Source organism: Bubalus bubalis, chromosome 9 (assembly GCF_019923935.1).
Source record: "Bubalus bubalis isolate 160015118507 breed Murrah chromosome 9, NDDB_SH_1, whole genome shotgun sequence".
Classification (NCBI taxonomy): Eukaryota; Metazoa; Chordata; class Mammalia; order Artiodactyla; family Bovidae; genus Bubalus; species Bubalus bubalis.
The window spans coordinates 56,861,439-56,886,663 of NC_059165.1; the positions used below are offsets into that span (position 1 = coordinate 56,861,439).

The 25,225-nt window shown below is 42.3% G+C and overlaps 1 protein-coding gene across 4 annotated transcripts in view; it reads right to left on the reverse strand.

The window, feature by feature from the left end:
* ARHGAP26 (Rho GTPase activating protein 26) overlaps positions 1–25,225 on the reverse strand; it is a 468,401-nt gene that overhangs the window by 13,905 nt on the left and 429,271 nt on the right. Inside the window, exons 21-23 of one of the 4 annotated variants that reach the window (XM_045166569.1) lie at positions 7,220–7,330; positions 7,055–7,084; positions 1,034–1,125 (exon numbers count right to left, since the gene is read on the reverse strand). In XM_045166569.1, the coding sequence (XP_045022504.1) occupies positions 1,034–1,125; positions 7,055–7,084; positions 7,220–7,330 (233 nt within the window). Of the gene's footprint in view, positions 1–1,033; positions 1,126–7,054; positions 7,331–25,225 lie in introns of all 4 variants that reach the window. The other 3 variants (XM_045166568.1, XM_045166570.1, XM_045166571.1) reach the window with 3 other exon arrangements.

The window sequence follows — 25,225 nt, forward strand, 5'->3', positions numbered from 1 at the left end:
TCCAGGTCTTTGGCAGGTGGTGGGAGGTGTGGTCCAGCTCTAGGCAGCGCTGTGTGGCCTGGATGGGGCAGGAGCATGGGGCAGTGTTCACTCACCCCTGCCGGGGAACTCTGCCCCTGCCCCACCTGAGGTCAAGGAGGGAGGCCCAGAGCATGTCCAGTTCCTGAAACCAGGCAGCTGGTTTTTGCTTCCTCCTTTGAGCAAAACAAACAGACCCTTTCACCCAGGCATCTAGAGGGATTAACCCCCAAGGAGAACTACATCTGGGGACATCTCAGCCACAACAGAAACTTGGGCCTTTCCCCAGAATCCTGATTTTTCTCTCAAGGCCAATAATAAGTTATGACACATTGGGACATCAACTCCATCAATTTTCATTTTTAAAAATATTCCCCTTTTTTTTGAGGGAGGAATACAAACAAATGGAACCAGGAAATGTTGCATCAAGCAAGCCCGAGGCCCTTGGGGCAGGGGCCTGAATCCATTTTCCTGCAGGAGTGCCCGTGCAGGACAGCTGGCGCTTGGCAGGGTGGTTTGACTCTGGGGTCAACTTCCTGCTCCCGGCAACAGGGGAAGGATGATAAGGGATGCAGCACAGCTTTTTTGCCCTGAGCTCACCTGACGCCCCAAGCCTACGTGAATCCCCTGGAACCCCAGAAGACAGGCATAGACCCTGCGGCCGTAGCCCCCCACCCAGAGCTTCTGCCCCCTTAAAGGGTTCCTGTTCTCCACTGCTCTGTCTCCCTGCTCTGTCCAGCCCCCTGACACTCAAAGCCTGTGCATGGACCATCGCATTCAATGCCCATGACATCTCCATGACACTGCCCTGTCACCGTGAGGTGACTCCACTCGTCCTCTCTTGACAATGACTCCTTGAGTTCTGCCACTGCTCTCCCACTGTGGGAAAAGACACCCCCTCCCCCCCACCCCCCCCACCCCACCACAGTCCTTTTCAGTCTTACCTGTTCTATGGAAATTTACCTTAGGTAGAAAGCAACTTTGACAACTCCAGTTATTTATTTGAAAAACTCACCATTATCGAAGACCGTCCCTGCTGTGAATGAGAGCTCGGAGTCGTGTTCTGCTTTGCAGGCATACAAGGCTTTTGCCTTCCGGAATGGTGTGCTGGGGGAAAACAGTTTAATGAGCATTTTTAAAAAACCTTCTGCAAGATATTTCGTCTCTCTTCCTCCCCTTCCCTGCAAGCGGCCTAGCCCTCTCTTGTGGGAAGAGCCTGACAAGGCAGCCAGATGGCAAAACAGGAGGTAGGAAAGTCACAAAGGTCACCAGAGTAAAAACGAGAAATAGGCAGAGAATAGCCGTGACCCAGGAAAACCACTCTTCTTGTCGGGTCATCTTGTGCCAAGTCAAAACTTGACCCGGGAGTCACAAGAGCTGAACAGTTGGGAGGGAAGGCTGGGCCCCGTATGGGGAGCAGGACTAGCTGGGGAGTAGGGAAGTGAAGGCAGGAAAGAGCTTCCAAGTTGCTCTTGAGGACACTCCCAGCAGACCCTGCTAAAAGCCGCAATGCTCAAGGAGTTGAAAAGGAGAAATTCAAGCAAAGATGGGTCTGGGCTCCAGGCCCAGGGCTGACATTAGCTGTTGCAGATGTTACTTCTTTCTCATGGGGCTGGTGGAGCAGGATTCCACAGTTGGAACTCCCGGACCCCCAGGGCAGGGCAGGGCAGGGCGGGGAGCAGACAAGGTGTGGGCATGAGTGTGTGTGTGTGTGTGTACACGAGCATACGTGTGTACACGTATGTGGGGATGAAGAAGAGAGTAGGGACACTGTGGCAGTTTTTTGTGCCTTTCTCATTCAAGGAGTGCTGACACTCGTGAAGCAGAATCAGTTCAAAAAATGCAGATGTGTGGGTTCCACCCTGACGTGCAGATATCAGCATCAGTATTTTTATAAAGCTCGCCAAGTGACTCTCATGAGCAACGAGGGCTAAGAACCATTCTTCTAGAGCAGGGGTTGGCAAACTCCTTCTGTAAATGGCTAGACAGTAAACATTTTAGGCTTCGTGGGCCATATGGTCTCTGCTGCTTTTACTCAACTCTGCATTGTAGCATGAAAGCAGCCACAGACAAGATGTACATGGAAGAGTGTGGCTATGCTCCAGCAAAACTTTATACTTATCAAACACGGGAGGCAGGCTGGATCTGACCCAATGGCTACAGATTGTGAGCCCATGTTCTAGAGTACAAGTTGCGAGCACTGCTAAATCAATTTTTGTTTTGATAGCTAACCAGTTCCAACGGATCTATGACTTCTCAAAGGTCATAAGAAAATGGATGTTTAGCAGTCAAAGGCTGGCTCTTCATTTGCTGAAAGCAACCTCTCTCTTCTTCTAAGCTATCTGAGGAAGCATATTTAGGGGCTCCAGGGTAGAGTAGCCAAAGAGCAAGTAGTCCTCTGGGTTAGACGATTATTCAAGAGATATGCATTATTTGCTTTACCTTTATTTGGCTAATGGAGGGCCTCAAGGACCCAAGGAGGCTAAACCTCCATTTTGAGTGGCCTCAAGGACTCACGGAGGCTAAACCTCCATTTCAAGGACCCACGGAGGCTAAACCTCCATTCCTTACTAGAGGAATGGTCTCAGGTAAATCGGACATAATTAGAAGGAGCAGGGCGCTTTCAATCACTATAGAACTGTTCCTCTTGGAGTCACCAAGTCCAGCTTCCCTCTGGGAAAGAGGCATCACGGATGTTTGGAAACCTATACCATGGACAGGCATTTAAAACTTTTAGTCTTGGTTCCATGAAAATTGAAGGAAAGGTGACGTAATGGGTCTGTTGTGCGGATAAATGGCTATTCAGAATTTGTTGCTGAGGTGCAGTTTACTGGTGTTTTCTCTGGTCTTCTAGTAACCAGGAAATAATAACTGGGTGGGAGAAAACTGGGCAAGTGGGAGAACATGAAGTGGGTTTGCTGGGAGTGAAAGGAGAAGAGCCTTTAGAATGTATCAGCTCCAGCTGCAAACCAGCTCCTCCTACATAATTATCATTAGTGTTAGGATTAAGTTCAGGACAAGGGGCAGAGTCTGTGAATCTAACGAAACCAAGTCTACATGTTGACCACCAAGGGCCAAACAACCAATGTGGGATTGAAGTTTTATTGTTTTATTTTGTTGTTGTTTGCTTTTGATGGAATGGGGAACAGAGAGCATCTGCTTGTAAAAAGTGTTAATCAAAATTCTGTACGGACAGGCAAGTGAAGCCTGCAATGACATGAACGTGGAAGGAGAATGCAGTGGCCACGAGCCAGGGTCATTGTCCCTGGAGGACAGGGCAGAGCAGGTGGAGGGAGAGGATGGGGACCAGGGACGGGGAGATAAAAGGTGAGGCACAAATCATCTGAGGCAAGGCTTCTCTGGCTGGGTTTTCATAGAGGTTACTTATTAACCTCCTCAAATACAAGGAATGGGACAAAACAGGGACAAGCCAGGGAAATCAACTAGGGTGTCTGGCAGGAAGGAAACAGGGGGAATACCTCAGATGCCCAAGACTGTCTTTCAAGAGGAGTAAATTTTCCACTAATATCTGGTTTGGGGGATTTAATAACGATAACATTCAATAAAGCAGCATATTAAATATAAGAACAAAGGTCAGGAGAGAATCTTGCTTTTGTTTTAAATTAAGAGGTGACTGACAGTCTACAAGAGGGCTTCCTCCTACCTCCACGGCACACGCGCCAAGAATGGGAGAAATGATACAAGGGCTGCTTCTCAAAGGAACTACTCCTGCCCCCCAGGACGAGGGATGGCAAATAAGACGCAAGGCAGCTAGTTAAATCTGAAGTTCAGATCAACGAGGAATACTATTTTAGTGTATGTCCCAAATATTGCACAGGATATACTTAAAAAAAAATTTGTGGTTTACAATTCAAATATAACTGGATATACAGAATCTTCATTTTATTTGCTAAATCTGGCAGCCCTACGCAGGGGAAAGTTTTCTCTTTGTAAGAATTTGCTAGCCTGAGTCCCACTGAGTCCCAAAGAGTCCCATGTCACACTCTCTCCTTATCAAAAGCCCTGGGCGGTTTGCATTAGGTAGGGTTTCTACCAAAACAGATCCTGTTGGCACACAGGTTTTATTTGTAGGCTTTGGCTCTGATTAAAGAAATAAAAGATCTCCGCTTTGGTTCTTCTGCTCCCTGTTCTCTGCAGAGCACCTCTACCCTGGACACAGAGAGCCTGGGGTGCCTGTGACTCTTCTGTGATGGTGCCCTTCAGACCTCAGTGGGGCCTTCAAGGGCACAAATAAGCTTGGAACCTTCTGTTAGTTCATTTTTAATTTTCGCCTCTGAGCATGGCACAGGGCCAGGAAAGCACTCAGAGGAGTTTCCCTCAACTGCCCTTGCAAGCTCTGCAAAATGACAACCCACTATCTGCACTGTCCAGGGAGGCGGGCTCAGCTAGACTGGTGAGATGCAACAGTCTGATCATTTTGGCCTAATTTCCAGGAGCCCTTGTGTGATTCCAAGTTAGGAATTTGGGGTGGGGAGCTTTTCTAGGGGTACAAGTGAAAGGAAAGGGAACACTCCTCCAGTCCCCTTTCTCTGCTGTGCTGTGAAAGGCATCTCCATTCCTGAGCTTGAACTAACAAGCAAAGCAATGCTTTGAAGAGGGGGGACCAAACCTCTTCCAGAGAAGATGTTTATATAGAAGTTCATGGGCCCATTAATTAGGTCTAATTAAGTTTTTATTTTTAAAATCTCTGTCTAGGGAAGGAAATCTGGAACTTCATGTTCTGGAAGTGGATTTGGGGAGATGGTTCACTGGACCTGAATAATGGGTATATGCCCCCACCTCTTGGCTGATATTGCAACAGCAATTACGGGATTTTTGCCCTCTGTTCGCTGGCTCCCCAGCTATCCCCATCCATGCTCACTTTGGCACACATGGTCAGCTCAGTGATAGCCAATTGTAAGTCCTACTCTGTCTTGCCTATTTCAAAACGGCAGCGTCCTGCAGGCTTGTGCAACAGCATCATCCAAATGGCGCCATTACAACAACGGCCAGAGTGAACGGTCCTGAGTAACCATGAACCCAGACATGTGGGTTGTGCAGATTCTGCCGCCACTGTCCTCTGCCAATCTGGAAATATTTGGAAAAGGAATAGCTAAAAGAGTAAAACCTGGAAGTTTCTGGGTGACAGGAGTGGAGAGGTGGAGATACTGGACAGGCAGTAGGGCCCCAAAGCTTAGAGATATAGAAAAATGAAAACCGTCAAAGCAGAGCACATTTCGGTTTTTTTTAGCTGAATGATTCTACTGTCCTGAGGCCCCCCAACCCATTCTATTCAAGGGCCAATGTTCTGAAGATTTTACTTTCTTTTGATCAAAATGAAGGAGCAACATTTTGGCTCTGGTTCAGGTCTTCATGGGGCAATCAATGATCTAACCAGAACAATTCAAGCCATATATCTGGTGTCCTAGACAGTTAACATCTCCCAGAATGTACCTAAGAAATAATTAGGAGATAATCTGAGTGTCAAGAAAAGTATAATCTGAATTTTTACCTTATTCCCAGGGTGAGGATAAAAGGATATAGGGAAAAGCTTTTTCCCATTTTCAAGGAAAAAGCTAGACATAAACCCTAGAAAAGCAGGCCAGGCTATCGGGCTGGGAAGCACGAAAACTCAAGTTTGGGGCTACCCATGTATTTGGAAGAAAGAGTGCTGGTTGAGGGCAAGAAGCCCTGAGCTCTGGATTGGACCTCAGGGGTCATGTGACTATGTACAAGCCACTTCTCTGTGCCTTAGTTTTCTTTCTTTGTAATAGGGTTCCGGCCATTTCTTCTCTCATTCTCACATGAAGATACAATGAAATGATAGGTATGGAAGTGCCTGGAGGAGAATAAAGTAATATGTGTAGGTGTGTGTGTGTATGTGTGCATGCACTCAGTTGTGTCCAACTCTTTGCCATCCCATGGACTGTAGACCGCCAGACTCCTCTGTCCATGGAATTTTCCAGGCAAGAATACTGGAGTGGGTTGCCATTTCCTTCTGCAGGGGACCTTCCTGACCCAGGAATTGAACCTGCATCTCTCACACTGGCAGGCAGACTTTTACCACTGTGCCACCTGGGGAGCACACATGTATGTATGTACACAGGTATAAATAGCATGGTGTTTCTTTTTTTTTTTTTTTTAAGTGAGACACAGCTTTATTGATTATTTAAGCCTCTCTGCTGGGCTTACCCCTTGGAGAAAACCAGCTATGAGTAAAAGATGGATGAGAAAACACTGCCATGGGCTGAGGTTCTGACGAAGCTTGTAACTGGGCTCTGTGTTTTGGCTGTCTGAAAGCAGAGACTATCTGTGCAGGACACACACATGCTGGGGACATATGCAGCGGAGGGACTCTACAGCATCCTCATGAATTGTTTTGTAGCATTTAAACAGCTTCTTTTTTCCAAAGAACTCAAATGCAAATAATTAAGTCTGTGTGTCATCAAAGCAGGGAAAAACTACAGCCTGGGCCTTGGAGGGAGCAATTAGGTCAACCCTCAGAAAGAGGTGTTACCTGTTCCCATAAGAGCTAAGGGTTCATGACACCTGGAGACAGACACAGGCTGGGAGCATGAGGGTTCCTGGGACTGCATGGAAGGTAAGGAACAATTTATTCTGTATTATATTTGTCTCTCTCCTGACTGGTCTGGGTCTTACCATCTAGGTATCAATATTCATGGCCAAAAACCCAACTCCACAAATAAATGTTGCCTGATGCTACCTGATAAAAATGAGGGAAGAAAAGGCCGGCACGTGTCTCAGCACTGTTCCCCTTGAAATTATGTTATGCTGAAGCACAGAGAGCCTCCTGATTCAGAGAGCAATGTAAACAGGAGCCCTTTCAAGAAGCACTCTCTCCTCAAACTCTAGGCACCACAGATAAATTCAGGAACTGGAGGAAGGGTTCAGAAGGGCATGAAAAATGCCATGCTGGTTCATGCAAATGGTCCCTCCCAGCTTTGGTCTCTGAGGCTGGAATCCCTGACCAGCTTTGGATAAGCAGGAACAGAGTGATCATCATCCGTAATTTTACCTGGAGTCTTCACGAACTGCTTCTTCTGGCCTGTCAAAAAGCAAGTGCAGGTTTGGATGGCAGGGAACAAAGTTGACGAGGAGGCTGAACACTGCATGAAGAGAGGACCAAGCCGATGAGAGAACAACGGCAGCAACAAAAAAGCAAACAAACCCTGCAACAGACCTGATGGGGGATGAGTCGCTGGACGTGGATGAAGTGGGCATAGGGCTGGATGGCGCCGAGAACATGGGCCAAGATGGCGAGAGGGGTGAAGTTGGGCTTGGATTCGGGGGGCTGCAAGACATAACCACCAAAAAACTCGTCAGCACACAGGGAAACCACAGCGGGAGCACAGGAGGGTCAGGGGAGGCCGAGCGACAGGGAGCTGGAGAGACTGGAGGGGCACTGAACCCAGACCGCGTCTTCAGTGCCAAGGCACGTTTCTCCAGACCAGACCCCCGTGTCTTCCAAGTAATGCCCGCTCTGGAATTCCTCGGAGTATCAACATGTCTCTTTGCCCCGCAGAACAACTGCTTTCTAGGTGATGGGAGCTTCCGCAGTCGTGTCCGTTGTGCCTTTGGCCATCAGTGAAAAATGCCCTGAACCCACATCCATGGGTTCCCACACCCACATCCTATCACTGACCTCCATCTGGGCAGGGCTAGCTTATAACCAGCCTCCAGCTTCCACCACTATGCGTTTCGAAAGTTGTGTCTCAGCAAAAATGACCTTTTTTTTTTTTTTTTTTTTGGGCCACACAGGCCAGTCCACCAGAAAATGATTTCCTGTTTACATTTTTAACTAAATGGGCTGTGTGCCATTGGAGACCCAGAGAAGAACTGTGGAAAGTGATCACGGGTGGAGGATGGGTCTGCCCACACACCTCCCAGGAGAGGGCACACAACTGTGTGCAGCACCCAGCTGTCCCTCGGAGGTTTGCTTTCCAGGCTTATTCTTTCTCTTTTCAAGGATTTTGGGCATTTTGATGCTCAAAGAAAAAGTCCCAGATGGAAGGCAATGTAAAAATGAACTGAAAGCTTAAATCTGTCAATCTGTTCTTTGATGGGTGGCTGATCAAAAAACTGGACAGAAAAGGTTGAAATCACTCACTAAAACATGATTGGTGGCTTTTAAGTAGTCATGCTAGCCTTTTGACTTATTTTACAAATTATACAAACAAACATCTAGCAACTCTGTAAAACTGCATTAAGTCATAGATAGCACAAACACCAAAACAACGCAGAAACCACCCAGCCACACCACCTGCAGCCCTGGACGGCAGCTGGCCTTTCTGACCCAAGCACTGCACGAATCCAATTCCAGGGAACACACTGTCTAAACATTCCAGAATTTAGCAAGAACACATAAACGTCCTACTTAATGAGATATCTTCAACTCAGATAAGAGACTCAATAATGGCCTTAATTATCTACAGTTGTAACATAAATTCCTACAGAAGTGTACAGTAAAATCCCATTGCGTGAGTTCGTTGAATATCCTCAGACTAACTGAATGAAACATTTAGTAAATGCCACTATGGGTACTGTATTTCTAGAATATAAATTCTATGAGCAGGGATTTTTGTTTGTTTTGTTTACTGCTCTACCTCTAACTTCTAAAATAGTGCCTAAGAGGTTTTCAGTACATAATTATTCACTAAATTAATGAATCTCCTTTAACCCAACTATCTAGCCACGAGGCGTTATTATAATTCCCATTTCATAGATATGGGAACTTGGGCCAATTTGAGGCTTCCCTGAAGATACTCAGGCTGCAGTGTCAGGGCCGAGGTTCCGACCCCAATCTGCTGGCTCCAAGCACGGGGCTCTCCCTGCCACAGTGCGTTGCTTCTGGGTAGCAGGACTTGCTTTGGTCCTCTAGGCTATGCCAAACTTCTTTACAGATCCACTAGAAACCTTCTGAACCACTGATTTATGAGTTTCCTTCAGATGCCTACCACATTTGCAAGGGAAAATGCGAATGCAGCAACAGACAGACCCAAATAGACTCAACACATTGTAAATCCCAACAAAATACTCAATCCTGCCTCCAGTCTTCCGTCTGGTAGATTCATACAGCAGATGGAATTCATATAATAGAAGAGATTACATTTGAAGAGTATGGCTCTTCTCTTCTGAATTATTCCAGCAATGACTAACTTACTGGACACACAGTGTGATCAAGACAATAAACGGAATACAATTCAGCATTTACCAAGGTCTCTGACTTGCTGAGCATACAGTGTATTTCATGAGATGAGACAAATTTAAAAACAACTATAATATAAGATAGTAAGTAACTTCATTAGTTAAGGGATCAGTTATTCTATGATTAGGTTAATACCTGTTCCCACACTTGATTCTGTCTTGGGTCCTGGGAGGAAGTGCTGCCTTATTTCCACTGGGTAGTCAGTCCTTAGTTAATCCACAGAGCAGCTGCTAAGAGAGGCCCTGCATTCCCTAGTCCTCCTCCCACAAGGTAATGACCCAGTGAGCAAGGCCTGGCTATTCCAACTGCAGCCCAGCCTGGGAACTCAGGTTCCAACCAGGGACAGTCTGGAGGTTTATGAGAGCAACCCAGGCCCAGAGGCCTGAACTAGTCTGTTCCTTTGGTTAGTAGGCAGCAGAGGATAATTTAAAAGTTCTTAAGACTTTATTTATTTATTTATTTCAGTGGCTTCTATAAATAGGAAGGGCTTCCCTGGTGGCTCAGTGGTAAAGAATCCACTTGCCAATGCAGGAGATGCAGGTTCAATCCCTGGGTCAGGAAGATACCCTGGAGAAGGAAATGGCAACACACTCCTGTACGCTTGCCTGGGAAATCCCATGGATAGAGGAGCCTGGCAGGCTACAGTCCATGGGGTCACAAAAGAGCCGGACATGATTTGGCGACTAAACAACAATAAGCAGGAAATCCTTTCAGCTTCCTACCTCAACTGTACCAAGAATCATTCCTTTGGCTAAAGGCATAGCTGGGAACATAGTCTATGAACACAACCCTGGATATCTAAGTGGTTCTTGGTGACCTAGTACATGGCTGAAATTATCTGGGGTTATGGTTGATCTTAAGCGAGATCAACCTTGAATATTCACTGGAAGGACTGATGGTGAAGCTCCAGTATTTTGGTCATCTGATGCGAACAGATGACTCACTGGAAAAGTCCCTGAAACTGGGAAAGATTGAGGGCAGAAGGAGAAGACGGCATCAGAGAATGAGATTGCTGGATGGCATCACCGATGCAATGAACATGAACTTGGGCGAACTCTAGGACATGGTGACGGACAGGGAGGCTTGAAGTGCTGTAGCTCATGGGGTCACAAAGAGTCGGACACGACTGGGCGACTGAACAGCAACAACAATGGTTGCGATGCAGGACATTCACAATGATCCTAAGAAGTTACTCTTCAGTCTCCATGTCTACTGCCGTAGTATTATTAACTGTGCTTTTTAACAACTAGCAGATTTTCATTTGTCGGCTTGCATTTTAGTTATAGCAATAACATTTATTTGCTATAAAATAACTCCAATTTAGAACTTATTACCACTACATTTTAGCAAAACAATAAAATGTACACTCCACAGTACTTCTGTGATTTCTAAACTGATTGAAATTATACTTTGCTTGTGCTCCAGTCACATTAACAAAACCAAATGTCAACAATACTACTGAACACTCTTATATACCACAATGGTTGATGCTTGTAGCAACAGAATGACGTAAACATATGAACGTTCCTCCAAGAAATATAGAGCATATTATATATCAGTTTTGATGCAACCCAGAGAACATACAGGTGGAAAATAAGATGCACAGGGATGACGATAATGGCCAAAGACTATTTGTATAATCTTAACCTCTGGCCACAGAAGTGTCTGGCTATAGGTTACTTAAAGTGACAACAGCAATGGTAAAAAATCTAAGACAAAACAGACCAAAACTGGCCAGCTTTGGTATTACTGGCTCTGAAATCTCCAATATTGAATTCTCAAAGTCTATTCCCATCAATGAGGCCACAGATAACAAATAATTGATGTTAGGTTAGAAGAAAATAATTTTATAACTACACTCTTAGCACTTGATCCATGAAGGCCTCTTCACAACCTCAGCGTCCAGCTAAATGCCCTAGCACATTTTTCACCCTAAATATTCTTGGGGTCCTGCCAGGCCCCCACATCAAGGCCCAAGTACAGCCAACAACAGCTTAAACTTTAAGGAACATTTGCTGGTCTGGTTTTGATTCAACTGGAGACTTGTATCAGCTTTAGTTTGCTGATCCATGGTGTCCTCAAAAGGAGTCACACAGCCCAGCCAGTCCCTGTGACATTCACTGGACAGGGAAGAAATAATGGTTTAGGAAGATAAGGCTCAAAGGCCTGGCATCATGCTGGGATGTGGCTGAGAGTTCAAGTACAGTTGTGTGGCAATATCATCAGCTTGACACCCTTCTGTGGTGACTCACTTGACTGATGGGGCATCTGATGCACCAGCCAGGGTATGCCTACTAGGCTGTGGACAGGGCTGCCCCAGCAGGCTCCCAGTTTGATCACAGATGTGGCAGACCCTCTCGTGGCTCCAAAGCACAGGAGTGGAAAATCCTGAGCTGGTACAAGATAAGCAGCTAGCTGACCATTAATAAGAAAGCTGATCTTCAATTCTGATATGCAAAATTATAGATGATGAAGAAATGAAAAAATATCAAAAGAAAAGCAGTAAAATCATACATAATTTATTCCACTGATAATCACTTGGCAAATTTCTTCACTTTTCTTGGGGCGGGGGAGAGTTGTGGATAATACTACATACATAGTAGCATGCTTTTTTTCATGTAAGCATTTTCTGTTGTCATTAAGTAACCTTTGATATATTCCCCAAATCATAAAACTCTTTCGTCATTAATGAGGCTAAAAAGCAACTGATGTTAGGATAGAAAAATAATTTCAAAACCACAGTCTTAGCAGATGACCCCCTGAAGGCCTTTCTACAACCCCCCAGAGTATTCTCAGACCTACAGGGGAGTCTACTGTATGGTATGGCCTGATTTATGTAACTCTTTTCTTATTGTGTACATTTGAACTATTATCCCCCCTCAGCCATAAGAAATAGTGCTGCAATTCACATTCTTGTAGCAGACCACTGCTTGTCTCCAGTTGTTTCTTTAGTATAAATTCCTGGAAGTTAAATTAATGGGTCAAAGGCTAGGAGCCTTTTCTAAGGGTCCTGATACATCCTAGGAAACAGCTTTGCAGAAAGTTTAGACTGAATTGCATTCCCCCCAATAGCGTATGGGGGTTGCCCCTTCCCTCTCACCATGGCTCCCTCCAGCACAGAGAATTACCAATTTGAAGAATCAGGTGGATTTCCCCACCAACCCCACCCAGTCCACAAAGTTACCTTGGCCTCTTCTCTTTCCTAGCATTTCCAGAAAAATGAATATAATTCCTCTCCTGTGTTGTTTCTATCTGGAAGCAAAGTTTAATTTTCTAAAGGGCATTCTGCCAAGAAGGACGAGTGGGAAAGGAGACAGGCAGATGGATAGAGCCAGACTACCGCAGCCTGGGGGGTGCTGGACCCCTGGCCATATGGTATGGCTCACCTAAGAGAGACGGGGAATGGTGGGTGGTTGGTTTAGTGTAGGATCCTCAAAGACAAGACTGACTTGGAGGGATGAGGTACACAGGGGAGCCAAAGAGTGCCTTGTTGGCAGCGTACTAGGGAGAGGTCATAAAACCGACACTGACATCTCTCTGCCAGGCAGTAGTCTGTGACCTATAGGCCAGGTTCTGGGTCATGGATCTCAGGCCTGGACTGACTGCTCCTGCAGTTCCCCTCCCCATTAGGCTTGGAGCAGAAGGGATCTCAGGCCTGGACTGCTGCTCCCGCAGTCCCCCTTCCCCATTAGGCTTGGAGCAGATGGTGCTATTAGACTCAAGGCAGGAGGCCTGAATTTCTTTCTCTTTCCTCCTATAATGAGAGACAAGGGAAAAACCCATGAAAACTTGTAAACTCCCATCTAATCTAATCCCAAATTAGGGAATTTTTCTTCCTTGGAAAATATCTCTTTATGTCCTCAGTTAAAGTGCCATAAAAACAGAAGGAAAATCAAACTTCAGTTGGAGAACAAGGTCAAAAGGAACGCCAGTAAACTGGTTACTGGTGAATCAGAGTAAATGATATAAAGTGCTCAGACGCTCAGTTGCGCCTGACTCTTTGCAACCCCATGGACTGTAGACCTCCAGGTTCCCATGTCCATGGGATTCTCCAGGCAAGAATACTGGAGTGGGTTGCCATTTCTCCTCCAGGGGGTGTTTCCACCCCAGAGATCGGACCCATGTTTCCTGTGTCTCCTGCACTGCATCACCTCCTCCCGTGAGCGGATTCTCTACCACTGAGCCACCACCTGGGAAGCCCCAGACGACACAAAAACCAATTTCTATTTGTTGGAAATTTGAACATATTCTTTACATGTATCTTGTCTACGTCCTGAATGTTCAGTATGTGCTAAACGACTTTACAAGTGGAAAACCACAAGCCCCCAAGATGCATTGTTCTGTATTCTTTTCTGACTCTTACAAGTATGCACAGTATTTACAGATTTTTTTCCCTTCATCTAATATAATTTAATACATATTTTTATTTAGACAATAACAGAATCCTGATTAATGAGACTGGCTGGTGAAATCCCCTTAAGGCCTTAGCAATTATATGCAATTGCTTTCAAAATGGTTTTTAAATAATTTGCTTTTAAAATAGCTTGACTAGTCTACAGGGCAGCAGCTCTGTTTTCTAGCTTAAAAAATTATTTTTAAAAGTTCCAAACAAGTGTCAAATTCAGAAGGAGTATTTTTGGAAAGACATATAATTCTGCGATTAAATAAAATCCAAAATCTTAGAATAGGGAATCTGTTATCCTTAAGGCTCTCTGAAGCCAATCATTTGAACCTTCTCACATAGAATAATAAAGAAGTATGAGGTAGAGGGCAAAACTCTGGATTGTAAGTAAAGATGCAGTGGTAAAATATAAGTAAAAAGACAGTGATCTCAGTTCAATTACTCCATGCAGGGGAAAGCCCTCAAGAGAAAAAGGACCAGCAGGGGAAACGGAACAGTGTGCTCTACGCTGCACAGTACTTACCAAGGGGAGTATTCTTTCCTGTTAAAGCCCCTCAGTCTTTTTTTTTTTTTTTTAAACTTTACATAATTGTATTAGTTTTGCCAAATATCAAAATGAATCCGCCACAGGTATACATGTGTTCCCCACCCTGAACCCTCCTCCCTCCTCCCTCCCCATACCATCCCTCTGGGTCGTCCCAGTGCACCAGCCCCAAGCATCCAGTATCGTGCATCGAACCTGGACTGGCAACTCGTTTCATACATGATATTTTACATGTTTCAATGCCATTCTTCCAAATCTTCCCACCCTCTCCCTCTCCCACAGAGTCCATAAGACTGTTCTATACCTCAGTGTCTCTTTTGCTGTCTCGTACACAGGGTAATTGTTACCATCTTTCTAAATTCCATATATATGCGTTAGTATACTGTATTGGTGTTTTTCTTTCTGGCTTACTTCACTCTGTATAATAGGCTCCAGTTTCATCCACCTCATTAGAACTGATTCAAATGTATTCTTTTTAATGGCTGAGTAATACTCCATTGTGTATATGTACCACTGCTTTCTTATCCATTCATCTGCTGATGGACATCTAGGTTGCTTCCATGTCCTGGCTATTATAAACAGTGCTGCGATGAACATTGGGGTACACGTGTCTCTTTCCCTTCTGGTTTCCTCAGTGTGTATGCCCAGCAGTGGGATTGCTGGATCATAAGGCGGTTCTATTTCCAGTTTTTTAAGGAATCTCCACACTGTTCTCCATAGTGGCTGTACTAGTTTGCATTCCCACCAACAGTGGAAGAGGGTTCCCTTTTCTCCACACCCTCTCCAGCATTTATTACTTGTAGACTTTTGGATCGCAGCCATTCTGACTGGTGTGAAGTGGTACCTCATAGTGGTTTTGATTTGCATTTCTCTGATAATGAGTGATGTTGAGCATCTTTTCATGTGTTTGTTAGCCATCTGTATGTCTTCTTTGGAGAAATGTCTATTTAGTTCTTTGGCCCATTTTTTGATTGGGTCATTTATTTTTCTGGAGTTGAGCTGTAGGAGTTGCTTGTATATTCTTGAGATTAGTTGTTTGTCAGTTGCTTCATTTGCTATTATTTTCTCCCATTCTGAAGGCTGTCTTTTCACCTTGCTAATAGTTTCCTTTGATGTGCAGAAGCTTTTAAGGTTAATTAGGTCCCACTTGTTTATTTTTGCTTTTATTTCCATTATTCTGGGAGGTGGGTCATAGAGGATCCTGCTGTGATGTATGTCAGAGAGTGTTTTGCCTATGTTCTCCTCTAGGAGTTTTATAGTTTCTGGTCTTACATTTAGATCTTTAATCCATTTTGAGTTTATTTTTGTGTATGGTGTTAGAAAGTGTTCTAGTTTCATTCTTTTACAAGTGGTTGACCAGATTTCCCAGCACCACTTGTTAAAGAGATTGTCTTTAATCCATTGTACATTCTTGCCTCCTTTGTCAAAGATAAGTGTCCATATGTGCGTGGACTTATCTCTGGGCTTTCTATTTTGTTCCATTGATCTATATTTCTGTCTTTGTGCCAGTACCATACTGTCTTGATAACTGTGGCTTTGTAGTAGAGCCTGAAGTCAGGTAGGTTGATTCCTCCAGTTCCATTCTTCTTTCTCAAGATCGCTTTGGCTATTCGAGGTTTTTTGTATTTCCATACAAATTGTGAAATTATTTGTTCTAGCTCTGTGAAGAATACTGTTGGTAGCTTGATAGGGATTGCATTGAATCTATAAATTGCTTTGGGTAGTATACTCATTTTCACTATATTGATTCTTCCAATCCATGAACATGGTATATTTCTCCATCTGTTAGTGTCCTCTTTGATTTCTTTCACCAGTGTTTTATAGTTTTCTATATATAGGTCTTTAGTTTCTTTAGGTAGATATATTCCTAAGTATTTTATTCTTTCCATTGCAATGGTGAATGGAATTGTTTCCTTAATTTCTCTTTTTGTTTTCTCATTATTAGTGTATAAGAATGCAAGGGATTTCTGGGTGTTTTTATATCCTGCAACTTTACTATAGTCATTGATTAGTTCTAGTAATTTTTTGGTGGAGTCTTTAGGGTTTTCTATGTAGAGGATCATGTCATCTGCAAATAGTGAGTTTTCCTTCTTCTTTTCCAATTTGGATTCCTTTTATTTCTTTTTCTGCTCTGATTGCTGTGGCCAAAACTTCCAAAACTATGTTGAATAGTAATGGTGAAAGTGGGCACCATTGTCTTATTCCTGACTTTAGAGGAAATGTAAAGCCCGTCAGTCTTTTTCAAAATCACATTTTAGCTACATCAGAACTGGTTCTTAAAATGTATTTACTTCCTTTCAACTAAATAACCTCACAATTTATGAAGCTATTTTTAAGGAAAGTCAGAAACATTTTGGGAGCACTTCAAAGGATCTATAAGGTAACATTTGCTATTTCATAAGACTGAAGTGGTTGCAGAGAAATCCAAGTATCTCCTTACTATCTTAAACTGAGAGCAATTACAACCGTCATTCTCTATATAATGAAGATACTGCAAAGACAAATGCATTCACTGTAACAAACAGAAAAGTGACAGTGACACTAGATTCAATCTTCTCCTGTCCTGAGGCACAACTTAAGTTTGCTTTAAAGCCACCATTCTCATGCTAGGGTTCTTTAAACTATTCTTAAAGTTTACAGGCAAGAAACTGTAACTGCCTCAGGGGATTAAGAATGGGGACTGAGTCCACAGGCATGGACTGGACATTCACTTTTTAAAATTTTACATTTGTTTATACTGTTTTGAGCTTTTAAATCATGATCCTATATTACTTTATAATACTAATGGAAAGCACTCTTCCACTAGGCACTAGGATAATCAAATATCTATACGGAAAAAATGATACAACCAATTCCACATATCATACCTAACAGATGGTTGTCTAGCAGATTATAGGTCTAAATGCCAAACAATAAAACAGGGAATAATTCTGGGAACTTGGGATTGAAACTTATCCAATAGGGCATAAAAGGCACTAACCATAAAGCAAAGTATCGATATATGTGACTATATTAAAATAAGAACTTTTATGTATCAAAAGACAAAGTTAAAAGACAGCAAAAGATGGTCTACAATATATAAATACATTAAAAAAGAGCACATACCAGACTATACAGAGAACTCCTACTGATCATGATCAGTAAGAAAAAGCAGACAACCAAGTTGAAAATGGGCAAGACATCTGGGCAGGGATTTCAGAAGAGAAATTTCAAAAGAAAGGTGCTCACACTTTCTGTAATGCAGGAAGCATAGATTAAAACCACAGGGGATGATCCTGCTCACCTACCAGAACAACTAAGACAGCTAACATCAAAGTGCTGAAAATACCAAGTGTTTACAAGAAGTGGAATAACTGGAATTCTTATACGTTGTTGGAGGATGGCTGTAAACTACTCTACTCTTTAGACAACAGGTTGGTATTACTTAGCAAAAATGAATAATTTATCACACTCTGTGACTCAGCAGTTCATTCCCAGATGTGTACCCTAGAGCACAGTGCATATGTATATACCAAAAGACATGTATGAGTATATGTTGAGCAGTTTATCTGTAAAAGACAAAAACTGGAGACAAGCTAATGTGCTCAGCTGCTTCAGTCGTGTCCAACTCTGTAACCCCATGGACTGCGGTCCCTGGTCCCTACCCTCCACCCCTGAGGCTCCTCTGTTCATGAGATATTCCCAGCAAGAATACTGGAGTGGGTTGCTATGCCCTCCTCCAGGGGATCTTCCCAACCCAGGGATCAAACTCACATCTCGGGTATTGCAGGCAGATACTTTACTGCTGAGCCACTCACTGGGGAAGCCCCAAAACAAACTAGAAGTTGAGCAAAAGTAGAATGCAGAAGTAGTTTTAGTATATTAATACAATTGTTCATTCTACTATAGTGAAAATAAATGAATAAAATACAGCTATTACACAGGAATGACTTTTAAAACTATTGAGCAAAAGAAGCCAGACTCAAAATAATAAAACAAAATGTTGCATTTTAGGGATGCACTAAATAAGTCAGTCATTTGTGGATCTGCAGTCGTGAATTCCCCTATTTGCTAAAATTTATTTTTAAGTCCAGAATCAATACTCAAGGTGCTTTCATAGTCATTTGTGGATACATATGGAGTGATGAAAAACTTTAGTCACCCAAGATGCACATTCCCAGCTGAGGTTGAATAAAGGGATGCTCTGCCTTCTGTTCCAGCTCTTCAATGTCTCTATGTGTAAGAAGGCTGGGATATGCCTCACAAAGAAAACATGTGCTTAATAAGCTTTATTCAGGCATAACTTACAGCCCTGCTGGTCCTGAGCTGAAGGTTAATGAATCAATAGTAATATTAAACGAAGTGTCTTTAAATAGGAATCCATGTAAAACAAGGTTATGAATTAATAAGTTGACAAAAACATTGTAAACAGAGGCTGTAGGAACCTAATCCTGTATTTCCTGTAGGAGCAATAGTTAGATATTTGCTAATCCAGTGTTTGCAGTAACTTCATGGGACCTTACTATTGCAAATAACAATTGCCATTCCCTTTTCCAGGGGATCTTCCTGAACCAGGGATCAAACCCGGGTCTCCTGCATTATAAGTGGATTCTTTACTGTCTGAGCCAACAGGGAAGCCCCCCAGAATTTGTATTGAAGAGCTAAAATATAAATAAAAACAAGGAATGGATTACAATAAACATCAGACTAGTAGTTATCCACAGAGAGGGAAAGGATTGTTAGAGGGAAGGAGAAAGTGAGAGTTGTGGGTTCCTCTGGGGTCCCAGCAACATTGTACTTCTTACCTGGGGGGCAGCTGCTGAAGATCAATTTGTGAAGCTGTATATGTCTCATGTACTCTTCTATATAATAAAAAATATGTATACATCTATCTTAAGACATACCTAAGGACAGTAAGCATATTAATAGCATTCTATGGGTGATTTTTATTCTTTGTGCTTTTAAAATGTTTTCCATATTTTCTACAATTAATATGTTACATTTAAAACCAAAAAGTTAATACATGTTAATAGAAGAAATGCTCTCCCTAATCATACAAATGGCTACTTTTATTCTCTAGAGAAGGGATGCTTAAAAGGGGCAAAATGACAATTTTGTCTTTGTTACATCAATCCGTGGTTTAGGTTGCATAATACAGTTGGCAGTTCCCAACTGTTTTGACTGTTTCTCTTCTTTTTCAGTCAAATACAAGCAACAAATATTTACTGAGTGCCCCTCCATATGCAAGGACTAAATTTTCCATCCTCTGTCCTCACTGAGAAATTGTGTTGACTGCTCTAGAGACCTTTTTTTTAGGTAAAGTTATTACAGTAAATCAACGGTGTCTTCCTTTCCCCCAGGAGGGGGACATCTCCAATGTCACATTCTGAGTTGGCTGGACAACAAGTTAACAACACTGCCTCAAGTCATTGGCCATCTGGTATCCCTTTCTATACAGTCTGCTTTCAGGGAATATTTCCTGTTTGGACTAGGGAGAGGAAAAGGAGGTAAAAGGACTTAATAAGAATCTAAATGTCCACTGATGAAAACAAAGGAATATCTAAAATTAGCAGAGGTGGCCCAAGATACTTCAGCTTAACAGTAACCCTGGGGAAAGAGGATTCCTTGAAAAAGAAGTCTAAAATATTTTGCTATGTTCACAATTCTCAGCAACAGAAAAAGCACTTCTGTTGAAGATAATATCCAGGACAATTAAATTAAACTACATGGTACAATGCTTGGTCCGGATACCATGAAAGGCGCATGAAACAGAAAGATAAGGAGACATGGACTTTAATGTGAAGGCCACTGGACATTGCTTGTCCCCCCCTAAGCAAATAGCTGGCTTCCCTAAAATTCTAGTGTTTATTCTTTAGCCTAAACATGTGGAAAATTGTCTCTGATCTGATTTTAACCTCCTCAAATGTCTTCCTACTCCATTTATATTTTCCACCCCTGGCCCTGCTTCACAGATGTGACCATGCACAAAACCCACTTTCTCCCTTCGACCACTCTCACTTTCCACAATGGCTGGCTCGGGCTGCAATGAAGAAATGCAATCTCACTGGGCTTCATGGTGATTTTCACCCCTTGTTCATTTGCTTCTGGGGAGCTTATTGACTTGACTGGAAAAAACTTTAAATGATTTTCCAGCAAAGTCACCCTTTCCAGTGGTAAAAAAGAGGTTTAACATCTGTGAACAAAAACAAACTGAAGGAAAATGATTTTTATATTCTCTAGTTCTTATACTCCAAAACCAAACACCTACTGAGAAGTCAATGAAAACAGACACAGCAAAATACCATTAATTCTAATCTCACAAAATTGAAATTTCTATTTTTTCAGATCTGAGGTAGATCCAAATTTACCCTGAACAGTTTACGAGTGACTAAGCCAACAGGAAAAGGGGACAACAGAGGATGAGATGGCTGGATGGCATCACCGACTCGATGGACGTGAATGTGAGTGAACTCTGGGAGATGGTGATGGACAGGGAGGCCTGGCATGCTGCGATTCATGGGGTCGCAAAGAGTCGGACACGACTGAGCAACTGAACTGAAGTGAACTGAAGCCAACTAACAATGTCAACAAGATTTTCAATTAAAAAAAAAAAAAGATTTTCAATATAGATGTTTAACCCAAAAGAACCATTTCTAGTGATCATTTCAAAATGCAAGTCTGATCATATCATTTCTTTACATAAAACACTCAATGATTCCCCACTGCTTCTAGGGTGAAGACCAAAGCCTTCCCACCTTGACTATTATAAAATCCCTAGCCTGGTTTCTTTATCTTTTACCATTTCAATCCACCCTATCTAATCTATCCTAACCAAACAAACCTCCTAAACACATAGCTTAATAACAACTTGTTGAATGCTGTTCCATGAACACTGTTTCCCACTCATTAACTCTCCAATACCTACTGCATGTAGAATACATTGCTTGCCCTACTAGAGTGGAATGTGTAACTACAACTCACTTGTGTCCACCAGTTTTCCATCTCCTTTTCTTCTGGTTCATTTGGAGAAGTTCTTCTAGACCTCAAGCAATACAGGAGGGTCCAGGGTCCTACCGATGCTACTGCAGGGGCAGGCATGTGATCCAGGCTAGTCAATCAGAGGACCCCCTTCCTTCTGGCTACAGTGAGTGAAGAATGGACAGGTAACTGACTACAGCTCATTCATGGGGTCTAATATATGAATGCTGTTCTTCATGAATGCAAAACCTAAATGTATTGGCTAAGCATGACCAGAGAGCCCTTTTTTCTATTACATGGCAAACATCTTTCTGCAAATGAAGTTTTTTGTTTTGTTTTTTACAAGAGGGAAAAGGAGCCAACTAAAATAATAATTTGGGCTCCTGGATTCAATTGTGCTTGAAGTTAGATTCACTCTGAGATTTTCCAAAATTGTAAGCTTATGATTTCCACTTTTTCCCTAAGCTACTTGGGTTCCTGTCATTTGAATGTCTTTCAAAAGACATCCTCAGTGCTCTTCTTTGGAGTCATTACTTGCTCCAAGTCAGCAAACTTTCTTAAGGGTCATATAGTAAATATTTTTTAGACTTTGTGGAACAAGAGGCAAAATTACGGGTATTACATAGTTACATAAACGTTCTAAATGTAGCAGTTTGACAATGTAAAAACCATTCTTACTTCATGAGCCATAAAGTAAAAATAAGAACAAACAAAGAAAAACAAGGTAACTGGTTGGATTTGGACCATTTGGACCATGGGTTCTCCAACCCCTGTTCCAGTCAAACTGGTTTACTTGTGCCATGGGCATGCTCTAAGCTTTCTATTGCCATGTTCTTGCTGATGATTTTTCTCCCCTGGACGGTCTCTCCCCTTGCCACTAACTACTGCCCATCTACCATTCAAAGCCCATATAAATCTGAACTCCCACCTGAGACTTCTCTGTTATCTGAGCAAAGGGAGGTCTTTCTCTTTTGAATCCTTAAGGGCTATTTCTCTTTGGTCTTGACCCCACTTTGCACTGCAGTTATGCTACTCTTCTGGTAGCTCTTGTACTGTGAGTGCTTAGTCAGTTTCTTTGGAATTGATAATATCTAAAAGGCTGAAAACAGCAACAAAAAAACCCAAAAAACTCCACAGGATCAAAGCAACTAGTAAAGGTTTGTGGATCCATCAGAAGTGCAGGGTAAGACTTTTGGTAGCCAAGGAAGCCAGACATCAGAATATCACAAAAAGAACAGCTCTCACTTCAGTGTTGTCATGACAGCTCTATGTACAGCTGCTTGTTTGCTTGTCTAGGGTGGTTATGCCCAACAAGTACCACATAGCAGGTATTTCGGACATTTTGTTCCTGGAGGGGAGGGAAACAGGCATGTTGGTCTAGACTTGAAGGATTCCTGTGTCTCTGTTATTCTGGTTGCTCACTTGTGGTGTTTTTCCTTCTGACGACTGTGTAGTGCTGCCTAAACTCAGTCATCTGTCACCCAGCCTCCTATCTTTTCACCATAGTATATGTTCTAATATATAATGTAGCATACATAATATTATATATTATATATGGGAAAGATTGAGGGCATGAGGAGAAGGGGATGACAGAGGATGAGACGACTGGATGGCATTGTCGATTCAAGGGACATGAGTTTGAGCCAACTCCAGGAGATCGTTTTTCAGGACATAGACTTCCCTGGCATGCTGCAGTCCATGGGGTTGCAAAGAGTCAGATACAACATAGTGACTGAACAAAATATAATATAAATATAAAATATTTTAACATTTTTCTCTACATTGTTCTTCTTAATAAACCATGAACAACTATGTTAATCCACTCTAAATAATAAAGCCTAAAGAGTCGGACACGACTGAGCGACTGATCTGATCTGATCTGATTGTTAAAATGAAGAAGAAAAAGTTGTCCAGGCACCATTTAAAACCTTCAAGCACCTCAGTGCCTTGACAAGGCTCATATTTTGAATATTTCTGTTCTCAGTCACCAATCTTTTCATTTGCTTTTGCAGAAATGCAACATATATTTTCCCAAGACCTACTTAATAACCCCAAAGAGCAAAATCAGCTAATACAAAATGTGTACATCTATTTCAGGCAAGGTGGTGATGGTCATTTAATATTTTTCTTCTCTTAATTTTGATTATTACTTGTCTATACTATCGTCATCATCAAGTCAACATTTACTTACTGTGTTTTGCATTCCTGGGAGAGCAGTATTTTTAAAGGTAGTTTTATTGAGGGATTATTCACATACTATGAAATTTATCTATTGTAAATGTACAACATGGAGAGAGTTGTGTAATAATCACCCATAATTCAGTTTTATAATGTTTCTATCAGTCCCCAATGGTCCCTCCTGCCATTTGCAGCCAAGCCCTGCTCCTGTAACCAGCCATAGGCAACCTGATCTACTTTTGATCTCTAGACATTTGCCTTTTCCAACATTATATAAAAAACTGAGTCCCACAATGTATGATCTTTTGTGTCTGGATTATTTCACCTGCAGATGTTTATAGTGAGCCAAAAGGAAGGTGAAAGAAGATGGTAACAAATACTAACTTTAATTGAATACTTAGTATATACCAGTAATTCTGTCAAGCTTTGGGAGGCATGACCTTATTTGATTTTTCCAAACAACCACAGGGACAGGTACTATTATTCTCATTTTTCAGATGATGAAACAGAAGTTCATAAAACTGAAGGATCTTTGCCTAAAGTCAATTAGCTAATGAGTGGATGAGCTGGGATTTGAAACTAGCCCTAAATCTTGGCCACTATGCCATCTGCCTGGTGTTTAAAAAAAAAAAAAAAATCTTGAGATGAACCAACAGAGATTTTCCTTAAAAAGAAAAAAAAAAAGATATTTCAACTTACAGGAGAAGGCAATAATATAGTTCATGGTGCTAGAGGAAACAAACAAACAAACAAACATTTAAGGGTGCCTGGATGGGGAGGCTCACCACAGTGGGCACTCTGGCAGCTTCTCAGCACATGAGTCTCCATGGGGCACAGAGTCCCTGTCTTGCATCCCAGGCTCACTGCCCCTGCCACTCAGGCAAACCAAAAGAGGCCTGTTCCTCACAGCATCCTTCATAATATGTGCTCTTGTCCTCAATCTTCTGCAGCCTTTTCACTTTATTTAGAAAGCATGTGTTGGAAAACATAAATATATATATATATTTAAGGCTGTTTATGAGCAAATTTCCTCAAAAAGCCTCAAGCTGGTCCATTTGTGCCATCTGTTATAAGGGAAACTCGAAACCACCTGTCTGCCTGCCTGAGCTCTGCTCTTATCAGGAAGTTGTAATTACCTCTTTGGTGAAGGATTTGAATCATTACAGTAAATCCCTTATTCAGCACATGTTGTATCAGGAGGGCATTCTGACTCTAAAACCCAGGGTTTTTACCACCGTGTCCTGCACAGATGCAGTAAAACCACAGCTATTCAAAGCCTGGTAGAGTAAATTGTGACTTAATCTTGTTTGTTACCCAATAATAAATATTTACTAAACAAATACTTCCTCCACACTTACTACATGGCAGGTACTTTTGCAGGCACTGGGAACACAGCAGAAAACAGGGGAGAAAGGTTTCTGCTCTCAGGCACCTTATGTTCACTCACAGAGAAGGTCAAGGCAGGGTATGAGAGCACAGGATGGGTGGAGGAAAACATCAAAATTTCCACTTGCATTCTTCATCTGATCCTTATAAGATTTTTATTTTATATATGCTTTCTGATGTGTGTAAAACAATTAGTAAGATAGGTAAATACTTTATAAATAAATAAATAAAACCAACAAATACATATTGGAGGTACTTACCCCAAATATTTTTTTAATGACAATATTTTGATTAAGTGATTAAAATTGTTTAGGAACACTATTCTCATGTGTGTGTGTGTTAACAGACAAACAAGTAAACAGCACATCATTTCTTCAAGAGCTATGAAGAAAATAACAAAGAGTGTGAAGACAAGTGCCAATTGGGAAAGAGTGGTTGGGGGGTTTGGATTCCAAGGATGGGGCTGCTTCTTTCAGGAGTAACATCACAGCTGAGACATCCACCCAGGAGAATG